Source organism: Lepus europaeus, chromosome 12 (assembly GCF_033115175.1).
Source record: "Lepus europaeus isolate LE1 chromosome 12, mLepTim1.pri, whole genome shotgun sequence".
NCBI lineage: Eukaryota > Metazoa > Chordata > Mammalia > Lagomorpha > Leporidae > Lepus > Lepus europaeus.
The window spans coordinates 58,665,373-58,684,739 of record NC_084838.1 but is presented as its reverse complement, the minus strand read 5'-3'; the positions used below and the strand labels follow the sequence as shown (position 1 = coordinate 58,684,739).

The 19,367-nt window shown below is 40.5% G+C and overlaps 1 protein-coding gene across 26 annotated transcripts in view; it reads right to left on the bottom strand.

The window, feature by feature from the left end:
- The window catches only part of BNC2 (basonuclin zinc finger protein 2), a 454,605-nt gene that overhangs the window by 184,295 nt on the left and 250,943 nt on the right, over positions 1-19,367 (bottom strand). For 3 of the 26 annotated variants that reach the window (XM_062208177.1, XM_062208185.1, XM_062208188.1), the window contains one exon: positions 6,159-6,201. The exons of the other annotated variants lie outside the window; for them this stretch is intronic. In XM_062208177.1, the coding sequence (XP_062064161.1) occupies positions 6,159-6,201 (43 nt within the window). The remainder of the gene's footprint in view (positions 1-6,158; positions 6,202-19,367) is intronic. 26 annotated transcript variants of the gene reach the window in all.

Here is a 19,367-nt window from a genome sequence, read left to right as displayed (position 1 = left end):
CTTATTGTAAAGAGTTATCTACCTGCTTTTTAAAAAAATATATTTATTTATTTTATCTGAGAGGCAGAGACAGAGAAAGATATCTTCCATCCTCTGGCTCACTTTCAAGATGGCTGTAACGGCTGGATCTGGGCCAATTTGAAACCAGGCACCAGGAGCTTCTTTCGGGTCTCCCACATGAGTTCAGGGGCTCAAGCCCTTGAGCCATCCTCCACTGCTTTTTCAGGAGCATGAGTAGGGAGCTGGATCAGAAATGGAGCAGCCGGGACTCAAACCTGTACCCATATGGGATGCCGGTGCTATAGGCAGCCGCTCTACCGGCTACACCACAGCGCTGGCCCCTATCTACCTGTTAGTAAGCCTAACTCCCACTCTAATACCAACTACTTCACCTTTCCTTGCTTCCGAGTTCAAGCAAAGCAGCATTCACATGTCAGTGTATGGAGTCCTTCCAGGGCACACCATCACACACACAGTCAGAATAATTAGTTATGAGTGTATACCCATTTTCGAGATGATGCATACAGAGCAGACTCTTGCTCACTGGCACTTAAAAGAGATTTCATAATTTGTTGTGACAGAGCAAAGAGAAAGTAGCTGTCAGTTAGGCTGCCATTTCTGTCATATTTTTTAATAATACAACTCCTGTAATTACACTGTGGTTCTTTATATTAACTCAGTGAAAGCTTGCTTGGTTTTAGCATGAAAACAATTTATGAAATTATAGAAACAGACTGAACACAGCAGTTCATTTGTTGAAGCAATTATCCAGATCCTTGTCAAAAAAAAAATAGTACAAGAGAGAGGAGACTGTGATGTGCAAAAAATGGTTCTAATTCTATGCTTTAATATGTACAATATGTCTGTGGTTGTGCTGAATTATGTTAATAAACTGCAGCCGAAATATATTTGTCACAATACAAAGGAAAGGTGCTATCAATCGTCCTGCCAGATACTTTAAATTAGTCACCAAAGTGTCCCGCCAGTTTCTTCCATAACCTGCAGATGAAGGGAGAGTTTCACGGCACAGTTTTCCTAAGGGGCCAGAGGATTTCTCTAGTGCTTTGAATTATCTGGAAAATAGCTGTAAAGTGAACTGAGGCACAGATGCCATTTTTAAATGACATGTAAAAATCCAGTCCTCCACATCAATCTGCTGTTATGTTGACTACTTATCCATCAAAACTTAGGTTCCCGAGCAGCTTCTAAGAAGGGGGTTTGGGATACTCATACTGGGATGGTGAGGCTAATTAAGCAGTCAAGTGATGCCAGAGTTATTGTTTAAATGACTGTCAAGATAAAAAAATTCAAGGCTAAAAAGAAAACAGCACCACTGTAGACTCTGTTAAGCCAAGGCATCTATAGGTTGTTTGTATTTGGTCATTGAACAGCAACCTGCAAGTGTAGTATCATAAAGCTATGCCATCCAAGTTTCACAAAGCATATTTATCAAACTTCCTGGAGTACTAAGAGAGTTCAATTTTAAAATGCTCTCCCTCTTTACCTGTAAACAGGCAATTATTGATTTAACTACATTGTCAAGATTCACATACATGAGAATATATCATATAAATGTCTCGCCATTAAATAGTTCAAGGAAGAAAAATTATTCCTCTACACTAAAAATACTAGCCTCTTTCTTCTAACTGGACCACATAACTTCAATAAAAGCATATTACTACTAATAAAAGCACATTCCTTCTAATTATGTTAATAGTGAATTTACAGTACATAGAAGAGCGGACAGAGATCTAAAACCAAACTAAAACAAAGTGCTAGAAAACAGAAGCAAAAAAAAAAAAATTCAACCTCAAATTGTGAATTGTGCAACAAAGTGTTATATGCAATAAAATGTGAATGTCTTTCTTTCTCCCGACATCTGGAGATAGTTTACTATACCGATTTCCAGAAACCAAGCAATCGTCCAGCCTGACTAGCCCCTTTCATTCACAAATAAACAATTAATGGAATGGGCAACTAATTTTCCAAGTGTTCATATTCATTAGGCTGTTTCCTGAAATTAAGTATCTGCCTTGTGACACAATACTGTACACATTAAACAGTCTCCCACTGCCGCCCCTTCTCCATCTACCTTTCTCATAACAAACTTAGAGAATTAGGCATTTGTCTTTTAATTTTCCTTTCTTCTAGTAGACTAGGATTGGAAAAGTAAGTTTGATCAACTCTGCTGAATAGGAAGTATAAAATATTGAAATGTGATGAGATTCCTTCCCCTCACCAAATCTTAGCAAGAATTTTTATTCTTGTGGTCTGTTCATTCAACAAATATTTATCAAAAACCCACTACGTGGAAAGGAGAATCCTCAGACCTGACATGTAAACATAAATATGTCCTCCAGGAATTTACAACTGAGTAGGGAGATAAACCTGACCACAGATAATGATACTATAAAGTGGAAAGGGATCAATGTGACAAGAGAGGGCACAAACAGAATGCTTTAGGGTTGAGGGGAGAGAGACTACTTCTGAGGTAAGGAGAAAAGGCTTAGGGAAGGAAGTAGTTGGGAAGATGGAGAGGCTACCAAGAGAACTGGGCTCTGAGGGCTCCAATGTTGGGGACCTTGTCTTGTTTTACTTGATACTCCCTACACACACACACACACCTAACACAAGACTGGGCCATCACTGCTTCTGAAAAAAACTGATTTCAACAACCCGAGATAGGCCAAGGTCATCAAAGAAGGTGGACAAGTACAGCTGTATGGAGGTCAAGTGGCTCGGAGCTGATTCCAAGAACATGTGAGGGGGCCAGTGCTGTGATGTAGTGTGTAAAGCCGCCGTCTACAGTGCTGACATCCCATATGGGTGCTGGCTGGAGTCCAGGCTGCTCCTCTTCTGATTCAGTTCTCTGCTATGTCCTGGGAAAGCATTAGAAGATGGCCCAACTCCTTGGGCCCCTGCGCCCATGTGGGAGACCAGGAGGAAGCTCCTGGCTCCTGGCTTTGGATCGGCATAGCTCTAGCCATTGCAGCCAATTGGGGAGTGAACCAGTGGATGGAAGACTTTCTCTCTCTCTCTCTCCCTCCCTCTCTCGCTCTCTCCTTCTCCTTCTGTGTGTAACTCTGACTTTCAAATAAATAAATAAATCTTAACACAACCAATGTGTCCTATTTTTAATTTATGATCCATGGAGTACACTGAGAATTCCCAAGCGTATGATTAATCAGCAAAGCCATGCACCTAGTGTGCAAGTTTGGGTATGAATATATCCAAAGCACTCTTAGTTGAATTAGAGACTTGCAAATTCCTGATTCTTGACATTGCACCTAAAAGACACCCTTAAAAGTTCCATTATATGCCTGCAACCCAGAAAAATGTTGCTTTAACATACCTTGAAGGATGAAGACAATCAAAGACAAAACTGGTCATCCAGTGCCTCACATTATTCAAAATCAGTGGTGATGGCTCTCTCTCTCTCTACTTTTATCCAGGTTGCTCAGAACAGATAGTTGTAACAAATGTGCTTCCTATAGCTCTTCTGAAAGTGGGGCTGTCACCTTCATTCCTTGACTATGATTCTGTTCAAAAAGTGCCCCCTTGCTACTTTTCATGAAAGCAGTAATGGGTAAAAGGTTCTCAGTTCACTTACCATTGTTTGGACTGTGCTATACTCCTGAATGTCCAATCACCAATTCAACCCTGAGAAAGTCTGGCTAACCAGGACAGCAGACTATGACAATACTCTGGGATTTCCCAGAAGGAATGGTGACAAGCACATTTGTCATCTGGGCATGTTTTATAGGATTGCAAAATTTTCTGACTTGCCTCAGATTCCAGAAAGTGAGTTTTAAATGAATTGTCCAGATGATATCATGTGACATTTGGCTTAACAACAACCAAAAAAAAAAAAAAAAAAGGTAATTGTCACAAAAAGGAGAAAAGTAGTACCTTATGGAAAATAGTAAATAGTGCTTAAAGAAAAAAATGAAAATAAATTCAGTTTTTTGGTTTGTGTGCCACTAGAGCCAAATAAGGCTCAGAACCAAATTGTATCATGTTCTATAAAGAACCAGAAACTAATGCATGAGTCTGAAATTCAAATATTGATTTGACTGTTAGAAACTCCCAAGAACCATACAAAAACACTGGGTGGGGGAGAGGTTACATGTCTAAGAAGCAGGGGATGGACCTCTATCAGAAATATCTGGTCATCAGGCAAAATGTGGAAACCTCTGCAGACTATGAATGTTGTGAATCCCTTATTTCTCATCCCCGCCTCCCAAGCCCTAGCATAACGCTTAGCACAGACTAAGAAATCAATGTACACATTCACACTTTGCATGCTTTGGAAACATATTCTGTTTACTGTGACTGCCTTTGTTTTAAATGCCAACAAAACTGCTTGGAAAACAACTGTTTATTTTTTCCTGAAGGAAAAAAAATTCAGAGAATTGAATCTAATCAATGTGAATTACTATTATTAAAAATGTTTCCTTACTCTAAAAACAAAGAAAGTCAGGTTTCTGGAGCTTCCAGGTACCATTTAAAAGCAATGTTCCTGAGGCCAGCATTATAGCACAGAGGCTAAAGTGGGCACCTGTGATGCCAGCATCCATATAGGCACTAGTTTGTATCCCAGTTGCTCCATTTCTTTTTTGTTTTGTTTTGTTTTGTTAAAGATTTTATTTATTTGAGAGAGTTACAGACATTGAAGGGAGCGACAGAGAGAAAGGTTTTTCATCCACTGGTTCACTCCCCAAATGGCTGCAATGGCCCGAGCTGCGCTGATCCAAAGCCAGGAGCTTCCTCCAGGTCTCCCATGCGGATGCAGGGGCCCAAGCCTCTGGTCCATCTTCTCCTGCTTTCCTAGGCCACAGCAGAGAGCTGGACTGGGAGAGCAGCAGCAGGGATATGGGACGCCTGTTCTGCAGGTGGAGGATTAACCTACGGAGCCACAGTGCTGGTCCCTGCTCCATTTCTGATCCAGCTCCCTGCTAATGGCCTGGGATAAAGCAGCAGCAGATGGCCCAAGTGTGTGGCCCCCTGCCACCCACATGAGAGGCCATATGAAGCTCCTGGCTTCAGCCTGGCTCATTCCTGGCCATTGTGGCCATTTGGGAGAGAACCAGTGGATGGAAGATTGATCTCCCTCCCTCCCTCCCTCCCTCTCTCTCTCTCTCTCTCTCTCTTTCCCTCTCCCTCTCTTACTGTAGCTCTGGCTTTCAAATAAACAAATAAAAATTTTTTAAAAAAGTAAAACAATGATGCTGGTACACTGTTCCTCTTTGATTGTAGTCTGGTGATAAAGAAGAGCTAAGTTTACAGTTGGAGAAAACCACATGGGCCAGTTACCTTCCCATATGCAGAGAGCCTCTGTGAACACACAGGCATGTGCTGAGACAGGCAACACGAAGACAGATATGGTACAACCACCACCATTAATGACTGGCGGGATAGCTCATGAGTAAACCTGCATGTAAATGAACACTACTACCTCACATCTTCTCAAATTCATCATCTTATAGAGTTACCATTTCTGAACTCTTGCCAGGCACTAGGCTAAATATTTTACATTCAAATCACACCTTTTCCCTACCACTCCCTTCCTCCCCAAATATAGCCCTTGGGCATAGTGAGTATTTTAAGCTGAAGGAATTTGAAAACCGCAGGTACAAGGACTCTGACTTTCCCTCAACTTTCTCCCTATTGGCAAGAGTAAGATTGGCACGTGGTAGGGACCCTCCCTACTCTCAGCAGAAAGTAGCATCTTCATTTCTGAAGACAAGGCATGCAGGGGAAGCTAAATGAGCAGGCCTTGCAGAGTTTTCTCCAATTTACTACTCCTACCCACACCCTCTTTCATCTTCTTTCTTTTTAACTTGAGAGTTAAAGAGAGGAAAATAAAAAGACTGGGACGGACTGACAGAGCTCCCCATCTGCTGGTGTCCCCTCTAATGAGCTCAACAACTGGGGCTGAGAGCCTGGAACTCAATTTAGTTCTCCCACTCGGATGGCAAGGATCCCACCATTTGAACCATCCTCTGCTGTCTCCCAGGGTCTGCATTAGCAGGAAGCTGGAATCAGGAAGGGAGCGAGGACTTGAACCCAGGCGCTCTGATATGCAATATGGCTGTCTTTTCTTTTTTTTTTTTTTTTTAATAGAGAGACTTTAAAAAAAACTTATTCCAAACACTCACCCTGTCATCCCATTTTCCCAGGACTCTCCACTCTTCATCAAACCTAGCATAAAAACACACAAGTTTAACTGTTTCTTCAAGTCTTCCTTTCTGTATGAAGGTCCCTGTGTCACATAAAACTTATATCAAATAAATTTATATAATTTTTGTTGTTACTCTGTCAGAATTTACAGGGATTACAGCTGAGAACTCAGAAAGATAGCAGGAAAAGCTATCTTGGGGGGTGGCATTGGCCTGTGAGTTAAGATGCTACTTGCAATGCCCAAATCCCGTATCAAAGTGCCTAAGTTTGAATCCTGGCTTCACTTCTGATTCTGGCTTGCTGCTGGTGTGCACCACAGGAGGCAGCAAATGATGGCTCAAGTAGTTGGGTCCCTGCCACACATGTAGAGGACCTGGACTGAATTCCTGTCTCCTGGCTCTAGCCAGTCTCAGCCCCAGCTGGGGCAGGCATTTGGGGAGTGAACTAATAGATGAGAAATATCTGATTTTTCAGATAAATGAAATAAATAAATAAAACTCTAAAAGTATATATTTTTTAAACTTTTATTTAGTAAATATAATTTTCCAAAGTACAGTTTATGGATTACAATGGCTTTTTCCCCCCATAACTTCCCTCCCACCTGCACCCCTCCCACCTCCCGCTCCCTCTCCCATTCCATTCACATCAAGATTCATTTCAATTATCTTTATATACAGAAGATCAATTTAGTATATATTAAATAAAGGTTTCATCAGTTTGCAACCACACAGAACATAAAGTGTAAAGTACTGTTTGAGTACTAGTTAGAGCATTAATTCACATTGGACAACACATTAAGGACAGAAATCCCACATGAAGAGTAAGTACACAGTGACTCCTATTGTTGACTTAACAATTTGACACTCTTGTTTATGGCGTCAAAAATCTCCCTAGGCTCTAGTCATGAGTTGCCAAGGCTATGGAAGCCTCTTAAGTTCGCTGACTTTGATCTTATTTAGACAAGGTCATAGTCAAAGTGGAAGTTCTCTCCTCCCTTCAGAGAAAGGTACCTCCTCCTTTGATGGCCGTTCTTTCTACTGGGATCTCACTCGCAGAGATCTTTCATTTAGGTCCTCTTTTTTTTTTTTTTTTTTTTTTTTCACCAGAGTGTCTTGGCTTTCCATGCCTAAAATACTCTCATGGGTTCTTCGACCATATCCGAATGCCTTAAGGGCTGATTCTGAGGCCAGAGTGCTGTTTAGGACATCTGCCATTCTGTGAGTCTGCCAAGTATATTTTTCCTCCCTTACAATGCAAATACTTTACACATGTGAATTAACTTAATTCTCATGACAACAGAACAAGATAGATACACTCCTATCATCTACCTCTTGGCCATAGGGAAAGCAAGGATCAAAGAAGTTGTGAGACTTGATCAAGGCCTCACAGCTGGTTAATGGAAATTAATGGTAATTAATTTAATGGAAATTAATGGTATTCAAAACTGAGTTTAACAGCTCAATGATCACATTTGTGTGATTTCATTATATCAACATAATACCAATTACACTGCCAAATCTGGCAACCAGGACCATTCCCATAACCGTAATGAAAAAGTCATCTTAGCATTAAGAATTGTCTTAAGTGACTCTCCTTAGCATTTCATAATAAACTGTTTTCCCCTCTTGATTTGAACCATTCTGCTGTAGTGGCCATGTGTGTATGTATTATTATATCTTTGAGGAATGAAGAAATAGCTGCCACAGATAATATGAAACTCAGTTTTGTGAATTACAACAGGAGTTTATGAAAGGCTTAAATCACAGTGTTGGTGAATCTGTAGTACCTACTGAGAAAATCATTTGGTACATTTGTAAATATGCTAACTGATGCGAGGTCATGATGACCACTGGTAAATATAAATGTCAGGCTACCCTCAAGTTCCCTCTTCTCTTGGCACTGCAATCAAAATAAGGCAAATATGCTGGAACCCCCCCAAAACAGACAGACACAGAGAGACAGAGATCTTTCATCTGCTGGTTCACTCCCCAAATGGCCAGGCTGAATCCAAGAGCCATTTCCAAGTCTCCCATGTGGTTCAGGGGCCCAAGCATTTGCTGTTTTCCCAGGTGTATTAGCAGGGAGTTGGACTGAAAGTGGAGCAGTCAGGATCTGAACCGGCGCCTGTATGGGATGCCAGCACTGCAGGCTGTGACTTTACTATGCCACAGCGCTGGCCCCTTCATTTTAATCACTGAAATACATCTGCAGTACCTACATTTTGGCTCTGTCCTAGTTACTATAATTTCATTCACAATCCTCACAATTTTTCTACTATTAGTACCAAGTTACTATCCACACTTCAGGGAGGACAAAATGATCACAGAGACACTGCAGTAACCTGTCCAATACCACACAGCTAGGACAAATGGAAACAGGATTCCAGCCTCAGCAGCCTGGCTCCTCAGTCCATTTCTTTGTCACTGTGCCATGCTGCCCTTTCCCAGTGATGCTGGACTAAGCCCTAAAGTGAAGTGTCATAACGATCAAAACTCACTTTCAAGGTCACCTACCTTAGGGACTATCACGCCTCACCCATCCCTGCACGTCACCTCTGACACGGCTAGGGCAAGTTCTCTGCAGGTTGGCCGCGCAGTTTCTCTGATTGAAAACAGACACCCTGGCCGCCTTCTTCTCTCAGCTGGGGCATGCCTGAAATGCTCAGGCTGTACTGAACAACATTCCTCTCTGGCCAAATTTCAGTTCTCTATACAGATTTCAGTCCATTCTGTAGTAGCATTGAGGGAGTGGGCCTTTGACACAGAAGGTAAGATATCTGCATCCCACATTGAAATGCCGGGGTTCAAATCCTGGTTCCATTCTTTTTTTATTTATTTATTTGAAAGGCAGAGTTATAGAGATGCAGAGGCAGAGAAAGAGGTCTTCCATTTGCTGGTTCACTCCCCAAATGCCTGCAATGGCTGGAGCTGGGCTGATCCAAAGTCAGGACATGGAGCTTCTTCCGGGTCGCCTATGTGGGTGCAGGGGGCTAAGGACTTGGGCTATCTTCTACTGTTCTCTCAGGCCCTTTAGCAGGGATATGGATCAGAAGTAGAGCAGCCAAGTCTCAAACTGGCGCCCATATGGGATGTTGCCACTGCAGGCAGCGGCTTTACCTGCAATGCCACCTGCTACGTGCAGGCCCCCTGGTTCCATTCTTAATTCCAACTTCCTGCTAATGTATCCCGGGAGGCAACAGATGATGATTCAAATAGTTGGGTCCCTGCCATGTACATTAGAGACCTGCACTGAATTTCCAACTGCCAGCTTCCGCTGGGCAACTGTGGGCATTTAGGGAGTTAACTAGCAGATGGGAGTGTGCTTGCAAAAGCTTCCCTCCTTCCCTTTCTCTCTCCCTCCCTTCCCCTACCCTTCTCAAATAAGTAAAATTTTTTTTTAAAAAATGCTTTTTTCTTATGGGGCAGGCATGATGGCCCAGTGAGCTAAGTTGCTGCTTGGGATGCCTGCATCCTTTATGGAGTGCCTGGCCTGAGTCCCAGCTACTTCTGATCCAGCTTCCTGCTGATGCACCTGGGAAGACAGCTGATGATGGCTCAAGTACTTGAATTCCTGAGATGTGGAAAACCATGAAGGATGCCCAGACTCCTAGTTTCCGCCTGGCCCAGCTCTAGCTGTTTCTGGCATTTGGGGAGTGAATCAGCAGATGGAAGATTGATCCCATCTCTCTCTGCCACCCTGCCTTACAAATAAATAAACTAATTTGAAAAAATTTACAATAGCAGAGCAAAGGCTATCTGGGAGTGCTTCAAGATCAAACATTTCATTGCCAAAGTCTGTTCATGGGAGGACCCAAGAAGAGGAAAGCATGGAGCATGGTGGTGGACTTGGCATAACAACTGATGTAATTCTCATGCCTCTTTATACATAATGCAATCAGCTGAAAATTTCATCTCAAAATAGAGTAAAATTTCACTTTACAGTAGTTAATAAGTATTAACAAGTTAATAATAAGTAGTTAATAGAATAAAACATCTATACATTTTTCAAACCTACCAATAAAAGGTCAGATTGAAACAAGCAGTGATCACAAGAAAGGGCAGATGTGAGTACTCATCACTTCCTCAGGAGCCTTGATTGTCCAATTGCTTAAAGGAACTTAGGCTAGTGCTTTCTCAGGCTCTACCATGAGGCTTTGTCAACAGGCAGGAGGCAGCTGAAAGGTCCCCTAAGGTGGAGAACAATCATCTGAAGTTCTAAAGAGAAGGATCCATAAGCAACAATATTCATCTATTGGCATGGGGACAACTTAATTACTAAGTTTCCTAGTATTATAATAAATGAAGAAATTCAAAATATTTTAGTGAACTTCTACCATTTGTCCTACCTGAGTATGAAAAGAAGAATGTAAAATGTTACTGAGTGCAAAGATCACTAAAATAAGCATATCTTAAAAGGGACCTCCATCAACTGGGGACTCAGAATGAGGAGAGAATAATTTAGGTAAATTATGTAATTCCAAAGAAGAAGTGGCTCTGGTTAGCAGGAAAGAGGGGAATTGATGAAACAGAACTCCCCAGCTAGAATATTTACAGAAAAATAAATAAGTGCATCATTAATGTTTTGTCCAAGTATACTAAAGAGGGGAACAAGGATTAAATTTAAGCCCAACATGACACCTTAGAAAAAACAAGAATAGTTTTCAAAAAAAAAAAAAAAACTTTCTCAATTACCAGGCTCCCTGTGATTGCAGAGTGAAAACTGTACCATAAAAACGTAGTCCCTAAGTGCCAGAGGAAAAGAAACTTTCCCCAAATAACAAAATAAAAATAAACCTTCTGTTAAAATAATATATTACACACTGATATAAACTGAAATACTCTTGTCCATGGGTTAAGCTTATGAAACCCTTAAACATGAGCATGTAACACTAACAAACTATTTGACATTATTATTTGGGTTCAAAGACTCCCTTTCTCTAAATGTTTATAGCACCATACCAGTTATTTCAACTGAGCTGACACAATGAATTTCAAATGATCTAATACTTTTGACTTACCAGCGGATTAGCACATGATTACCCTGAGTAAAAGGATTATTATTACTGCTGCTCTAAGATATTAACACTTTCTGTAACACACTCTAAGGACACCATATAGATCACTAAAAAACTGTGACAAAACACAAAGAGGGAAAAGGGATTTTCCAAAAGGAAGGTGATAAGTGTTCTCTTTTGGGTTTCCTTGCTTAAAATAAGGTGGGCCTCCCAACGGTAGAATCAACGTTTTCCTGATGCTCTCGGTGGTGTACAACAAGTCACAGATAAACAAGCGTAGTGCTCAGTGCGCTGGGGAAATTAAACCACGTGTGGCCTTCTTCCCATGAAGATCGGGCTCCAAACAAAACCCCCACTTTGTAATAGACAACTAATTCTCATGTAATGAATGACAGAACACAGCATTAATGTACTTAACAAGACAGAGCTAAATTCAATGAAGCTTGACGCCATTTATATGAAAAAGGGATACATTTGTAGACAGAGCCAAAGGGAGAGGGACTAATTCTGAATTAAATAGTGCAGCTTCTGCTTTGGTTTTGCCCTCTCACTGGAAATAAAAAAATCATTGCTAAAATATGACCCTTACAACTGGCAGTGGCAAACAATGCTAAATGCCCACCACAGTAAACACTGTCTCTTACAGACAGATGAAGAAGTAACAGCAAAAGGACTTTGCTCAGAGCTTCTACTGGCAAAACTGCCATTTCTTTACTGCTGAATTCCTGATCCATTACAAATGGACCCTTTCCTACCAGACCCAAGAATATGAAATTCTGCCAGTACATAATACCATCATAGAAATTTCAGATAACACAAATGATTTCTTCTACCTATTCAGTCATGGGAACACAGCATCAAAACAAAACAAAACAAAAATATAGAAGCAAGTCATGTGACACAATACGAGTACACTGAAAAAATAAACTTGGGTGACTTTACTGAGGGTGTCAGGGTTACAGCTCCCTGACTTTAACAAATATGCTCAGAAAAGTCCTAGGGACACAAGTTGTGTGGAGGTGTCATGTGTCTGGATACGTCACACCACCACCACAAAAGATTTTTAGGAGCCTATAAATATTCCTTTTCCAATCTTAATTCAGAAAACAGATTTAAAATTACATTTAAAAGCACAGCATATGAACAATGCGGATCAAGCGCCCACATTCTGAAACCAGTTTATGAATTATAAGTAGATGAGAGCATATTTTAACTCCTCTAGTAGGTTTACAATAAGAACGCTGATCTAAACTGCACACTTTAAGCATCTGGTGATGTGACTTATTTCTATAGGATCTTCTTACACGCAGAGGTAACAACACCTGGAACTGCTATACCTTGAGGCAAGGAAGCCTTGGCTTTCCTCTTCTCTCTCCTATCCACAATGTTATCTGGTTCTGCTGTTGTCACAGAGCCAGCAGTAAAGCTCTTCCAGAAAACTCACCCAAGATCAAACTGTGCCTGGTGACAGCAATGTCCAGGCCATAAGTAATGTTCAAAGGATTCAACATCGCCTGTGACTGATCATTCTCTTTCCCTTTGCCATCACCTGCTGATTTTGTCCAGGTGTTTTATGGCTATCTTGAGGATCTGGAGAGCAGACAGAGGGAAGACTTTGCCAATTTCTTTTGTCTGGGGTTGTGAATTCCTTACACAGATGGTGGACAGCCTCAGCGCAGAGCAGCGCCAGGGTATACCGCCTTCAAGCTCCAAAAGGGAGGCATTCTCTTCTCCCACAGCACTGCCTGTGATGCGTCTGCTGTTAGCAAAACCGAGACAGCACAGCTTCCCAGGGGGTAAAGTGAAGAAGGAAGAAAGTCAACAATAACTTGAAAATATTCACTTGCTTGAGGTATTACTAAGCATTTACCAATGAATCAAAAATCTTAATGAGAAAGATGATTCCTGCACAAAGAGGCTTCCAGCAAAGACTTGTTATGCCAAGGCGTCAGTTAGTTCCTCACTTATATATCAACGTCACCAGGGCTCCTAAATTAACCAAAATAGGACTTTAAAAATCCAACTCATCCCTTTAAAAGCTACTGGCACTGCTGGGGTAGAAATAAAATTGGATGGTGTCTAGACTGACGCTGTCCAGCCACACGCAGACACTGAAAACTTGAAATGTGGCTGCTCCAAATTGAGATGTGCTGAGAGTATAAAATACCTACTGGACTTTGAAGACTCAGTAATAAAAGGGGACTGTCAAACATCTCCATAAACACTCATGTTGATGATAACATTTTTATTTGCATTATACATGCAAATGACAATTTTTGATGTTCTCAGTTAAATAGAATCCTATTGAGATCAATTTCATCACTTCATTTTACTTTTGTAACATGGCCACTAGAAATTTTTAAATGGTACATGTACCTTGCATTATTATTCCAAGTGAACTGACAATACTGGTCTAAACACTAGGAATCCTGTCCACGTCCCTCTCTTGTTGGCTGTATGGCCATGGTCATCATTCATAGTCTCGTGTGCTTCATCACACTCAAACAAGAGGGACAGAAATCAAGACTAGAGATCCCTCATTTTACATCCCCCAAACTATAAAATTTTATCTAATATCTCTCAGGCTTGCATTCCAAAAACCCATGTCTGTTTTAACTTGAGCCCACTCTAAAATAGCAGTGAAGAACAAATAACAAGAAAATAAGCTTTATTTATTAATAATTTTAGGAACTAAGCTCCCTCCAATAACTTTTTAAATTAAAATTTTCAGAAGAATTTGCGCATTTTTAATGTGACAAACTTGGCAATAATGTGAACCCCATCAGTGAAGAACCACTCAAGATAAAGTGTAAAATCAAGAACGGCTATGCCCTGAATGGGTGTGGGTTAATGAAGCGTCGAACTAAGTTGCCAGCTGTATGAATCCAAACTCGCTATCACAGGTATATGTGATCACAATTTACTTGGTGAGAAGGCTACCAAAGCAAGTAAGCCCCACCAAAACCTCAGAAAAGGTTTAGTGGTTTCTTCACTAAATCCAAGGGAGTATATCTTAAATTACAAGATAGCTAGTGTGGTTTGAGTCCTTTTAGAGGGACAAGTTTTGACAGCAAAAGCTGCACAGATTGCAACAGGTATTACTAACTTTGTGATAGCTCACAAAACACCTCTTCACATAATTCTTGGGTCGCCAGGCCTAGAGGAGGATATTTTTAGGATCCTGTTGTTCCCACAACCCACACTGGCAGAGAGTGTCTTGTGATTTAAAAAGGTCTAAGAATGAAGCATCTAAAACATAACAACTTCAAGTGACAATTTAAGCACTTAATTACATGTTATTATTTCTCTCCTGTTAAGGAACAATGTACAATTTTATTCTCTACATTCTCTTCTAGGAATTAACATTTTATTTTACAGATTATGATGAGGGTGCAAATTAGTCTGTTCCCAGAATCAGAGAGGAAATGGAAAACAAGAGGAGATTAAGTGCAAGACAGATATTCAATATCTTCTTAATACATGTATTTTTACTAGAGTAGTTGTGAGAATAAACCATACACCCTGGCTCATAGAGGGCCTTGTTGGACTATATTGTCATGTGTGCAAAATGCACATACATGCACACAGCTTGTTTATGGATATATTTCAGTAAATGAGACAGGAAAAATTAGTCAGCTGTAAGAGGCTCAAAGTGTGGCTTATTACACTCAGGAGTTAGGAGCTGGGAGAGGAGGGCACATTGCACCAGACTGCAGACTGAACTGTTTCCAGACACGATGAGTTTAAAATCTGAATGCACAGTTAGCAAAAAGGAACAATCAATGGATTCTAGTTTAGAGTGTATTTATCCAAATGGATGGACTTTCTCAAGGAAATCAAAAGCCCAAAATTAAAGAGCCATAACCGATAGGTGCAAGTGAAGGGGTATAGCAGGATGTCAAAGCTAAGGAATCTGCAGAATAAAACAACACAATGGGTTTGACAATCACATTCTGTAAAGCATTTCAAAAGATTATTTTAAAATTTCAGCTTTTACAGTCTGAATCTTTCCCTGATTGTAGGGATCTAAGTAAAACATAAGCTTCAATGATTTGCCTTTATAAGTGTTCCTAATACATAACAGAGAAATGCTAAAGTAAGGCTGAACTAATTCACAGTTGCTCTTTTCTTGGATTGTACCAGATGTATGTGGGTCATAACATGAATGGATATTACAAAAAGCCTTGGAGAAAACCCAATGGGTCTGTTTTCTAACAGAGGTAAGGAAGGTGAAAAAAGATTTAGTAAAAAGCAAAGGGGAAGAAAGGGTGTTATGTTAGAAAAGGTTTATTAGGTACATTTGTCCCCTTGTTTAATGTTTCTTAAAACAAAAAATGTGATCTGCTTAAATGTTGAACTTTGGAAATCATACAGACTTCAAAATATCATTTCATTCAATATTAAGTTTTTGACTAGTCGAGACATTTCTTAAAATATACCAAATTTCTTCCTAAGTATTTTAGAGTGTGACTTCAAAATTCTTAACTACCATGTTTTTTTTTTTTTTAATCTTATTTCACAGCAAGGAGCTTCCAAAAACCACTAAAAAACATTCTTGCCCTCTGAATGTTTGGGAATGATCTCTTCATGTGTTATTAATAAACCAGACTAAGTATTTACATTAACAGCCATACAATGAATATTCAGCTGCATGTGGACTCCTCTCATATGGCTATGCAAACCAAAACCCACCTTCACTTCTGCTTGTCTATTGCATTACACCAAAATTTTTATGGCCTAAACAAAGTCATTTAAGTGTCCACTATGGCAATAGAACTAGAAATACATGCACAAATAAATATCTGTAATTTTGAAGAGGGAAGGGGTAAGAAAAAGTGCTCACACAACACAAAAGTTAATTCTACTTTAATATCATTAATATTATACTCACTGGTCACTCAAGCAGCCTGCAGTATTCTGCTAAGAAAGCAAAACCTATCATGCATGACAAGTGTTGATTCTTCCTCAATGACTTTTATTGCCTTTGGTCAACTTATTTATCTTTTTAATTAATAGAATTAGAAGGTATTTTTGTTATAATTTTTTTTTAATTTTTGAGATAACATATTTTCAATTTATATTATCCTGGTCAATGTTTCAATCTTGCTTTTCCAAACATTGGATCAGAATACTTTTAGAGAAAGTTATATCAGTGACATTAAAAACACATAAAAACTTTAAAGAAACAGTTCCAAATAGAAGTCAAACTTTTTTCTTTAAAGGTTATTTCCCTAGTTTATCTGGGCATTTCAGACTTGTTTTTTAAAATCTAACAAATATTTCTTTAAAAAATTGTCTTTACATGGCTGAAACCGGAATGCACACAAGACAGTTTTTCAAGGCCAGCAAGCACTTCCTAACCAAATCCCCCACTTCCTTTGCTAGCTAAACAAAACTGCTTCAAATGTGTACATCCTTTAAAAAGTTAGAAGGGAGCACCTTACACGTAATGGCAGGCAGCTGGGAAGCCAACTGGTGCAGTCAGAGTGCACGTTTTAGAATGCAGCTCTTTAACATTCAATAACTAAGTGGTAATTGGGCACAGAAACATAAACTGTCAAACTGAATCAAAAGCCCTTTGCTTTTCAGAGATTATTTGTAAGATTATACTAGAATTAAATTTGAACATGCATCTACTCTATGCATTCAGTCAAATTATAAAATAAAAAAAAATTGCTGTGCTTTCTTTGGATAAAATTAATGTCAGCTTTGTGTCCTTAAACCAGACCCGATCGGGAAATGAAATATGTTTAGTCCTGAAATAGTTGTGGTAATTCAATCCCCGCACTTTCCTTATTTTCTTGATGACAAAGAAAAACTCCCAACTGGCAGGGCCACCTGCACTGATTGCTCCTCCATCCACACCCACAGAATATGAAAATGAGCCAATGATCATTAACCTTAATTTCTTCTAACATAAACCTCAGCTCTTTTTCAGTCTTGCTACTCAGGGAACTCCCTTGAGATAAAGGAAAAAGAAAGAGGGGGAAAATAAGGAAAGAGGGAGTGAAAACTCAGAGCAAAAGGAAAAAGGGAAGAACGAAAAATGTAGTCACTGGCCTGTTAAAATAAACTGCACAGCTGGCTTATTAAGCTTCCTTCAGTAAAGATGTTACCAAGATAAAGAGATTCCGGGGCAGCACCAGCTCTCTAGATAGGGGAGGCTTTCCTGTCTGAGCCTCTCCTGAGCAAGCCATGAGAAAGAATGCGTCCTCCACACACCCCAACCCCTGACTTGCATCCCACTCCTCCACCCAGACATCAGTATCTAAAGAGAGCTGGCAATAAAAGATGGGTCTGAACAAAGGAATGCAGGTGTGGCTGCAAGAGCTCTGGCACAAGGACAAAAGGACTCGACAAACAAAGATAGATTTCCAAGGTGAACGTTTCAAATACAGAGGAGGCTGGATAGCACCCTCTGGTCATTCACTGTCAAGGAAAGCCAAACGGAATCATTTCTGGCCCAAGCTGTGTGGGGCTAGATACCATTAGCCTTGTATCATCTCCTAATGGATGAGGGGTTAGTGGGGGCCCTGAGAAGAAACACTACCAGGAGGGGAACAGGACACTTACAGAAATAAGTCTACTTAGCACAGATGTGAGTACTGAAAATTATCTTGGTACGTTTGCCTACGGACCTTGGTGTGTCTTAAGAAGACTGCCCAATGGAGGTAAAACTGTGAAAATGAAGAACTCAACATGTCAGTGTATGCAACCACATGTGAGTCAATGTAAAGCATTCTTACAACTGGAGGAAAAACAGCCATTAGAATGTTAAATGAAAGCAAAAGTCTGTCACATGTGTTTTTCTCCATTACAATTTGTAAATGCAAAGGTATATATACACTTAAAGAATATAACCAAAGTCTAACTGTATTATCTGCAGGTATATTACAAGATCTTGTTGCCTGTCCAATGCATGCAGACAGAAAGAAATTTTGATCCATTATCCCCTTGTTATCCTAGGTCTTAAATGCAATTGCATCCATGGGGAGAGTGAGGCAGAAAGCAAAGAAATAAAAACACAGAATCACAAAACTAGCTGCAATGGGGTTCTGTTATAGGAGTACAATTTACACTAAATCCTGGCTCTGGGGTGCTCAGTGCTTCACCTTCTGGCTTAGCATACCAGCGGGAGAAGCAAATACACGCACACACCCTTCCTTCTGTTTCCTCTCTCCTCTTTTTCCCTCCTTCAGCAGGCTCTCAAAGGTCAAGGGACCCCTCTAGAAGTGAGGACAGAGTGTTGAAGAATGCAGTGCCATGAGTCATCTTAATAGATACTCCAGCGACTGCCTGTGCCCCAGCAGTGAGCCGAGAGAGCGGGGCTTTTAATAAAGCAGCACTTTTGCACGCTCACAGCCCCGTTAATTTAATACCTGCCGCTTGTTTACCAAACAGCACAGGCATGTCTCCGTGTCGATAACTTCCCGGTGACAGTGAGGCGACTGAATCTGGGCAGGGAACAGATGCACCTTTTTACGCTCTGTTAAACCGTGTCACAGACTACAGCCCCTGAGCGCATTCCTTTATTTATGCTGCAGCCAGTTGAGCTAATTGTCAGAGACAGACCTGGTTCTAATTCTGCAGAGTCCAGCAACTGGGAGAGAATACATGGGTGACGCATGGATGCTGCACAAACCTAACGGGAAACAGTTGAAAAACAGAGAGGAGACGCATAATCTGCCAATATTTCAACTAGAAAGACTTGGAAAATGTCCCCTATCTCCAGAGTGGCTATGGAGTGGGGGACAAAGGGGAAGCATCACGGATGTCTGAAAGAGGCAGTGGAAAGCAAATGTGAAGGCAAATACCTATGTAAAGAGAACACATCAGAGCAGCAGCGGCATTTGTTATCCAAAGAATAGTTACTCCTGTGTGCCTGTACAATAGTCACAGACTCAAAAAACTACCCATGAGCACGCAGGTGCCCTGTGAGGCTCACACCAGCAGTTCCGCACAGGACCGGGATTGACCATTTTGGACACCTTGATGCACACCCACTCATGGCATCAAAATTACTTGAAAGACTAATCTCTTGGATCCAATCACTCGACTTGAGTCTACTTGATCCTGTGTAAACAGAGAAACTCCCATTTATTGTTCTTCTCACACCCTGCAGTCTCCGAAGTGCTTCTGATGAGCTGTAATACCACAGTCATATTTTATCAGT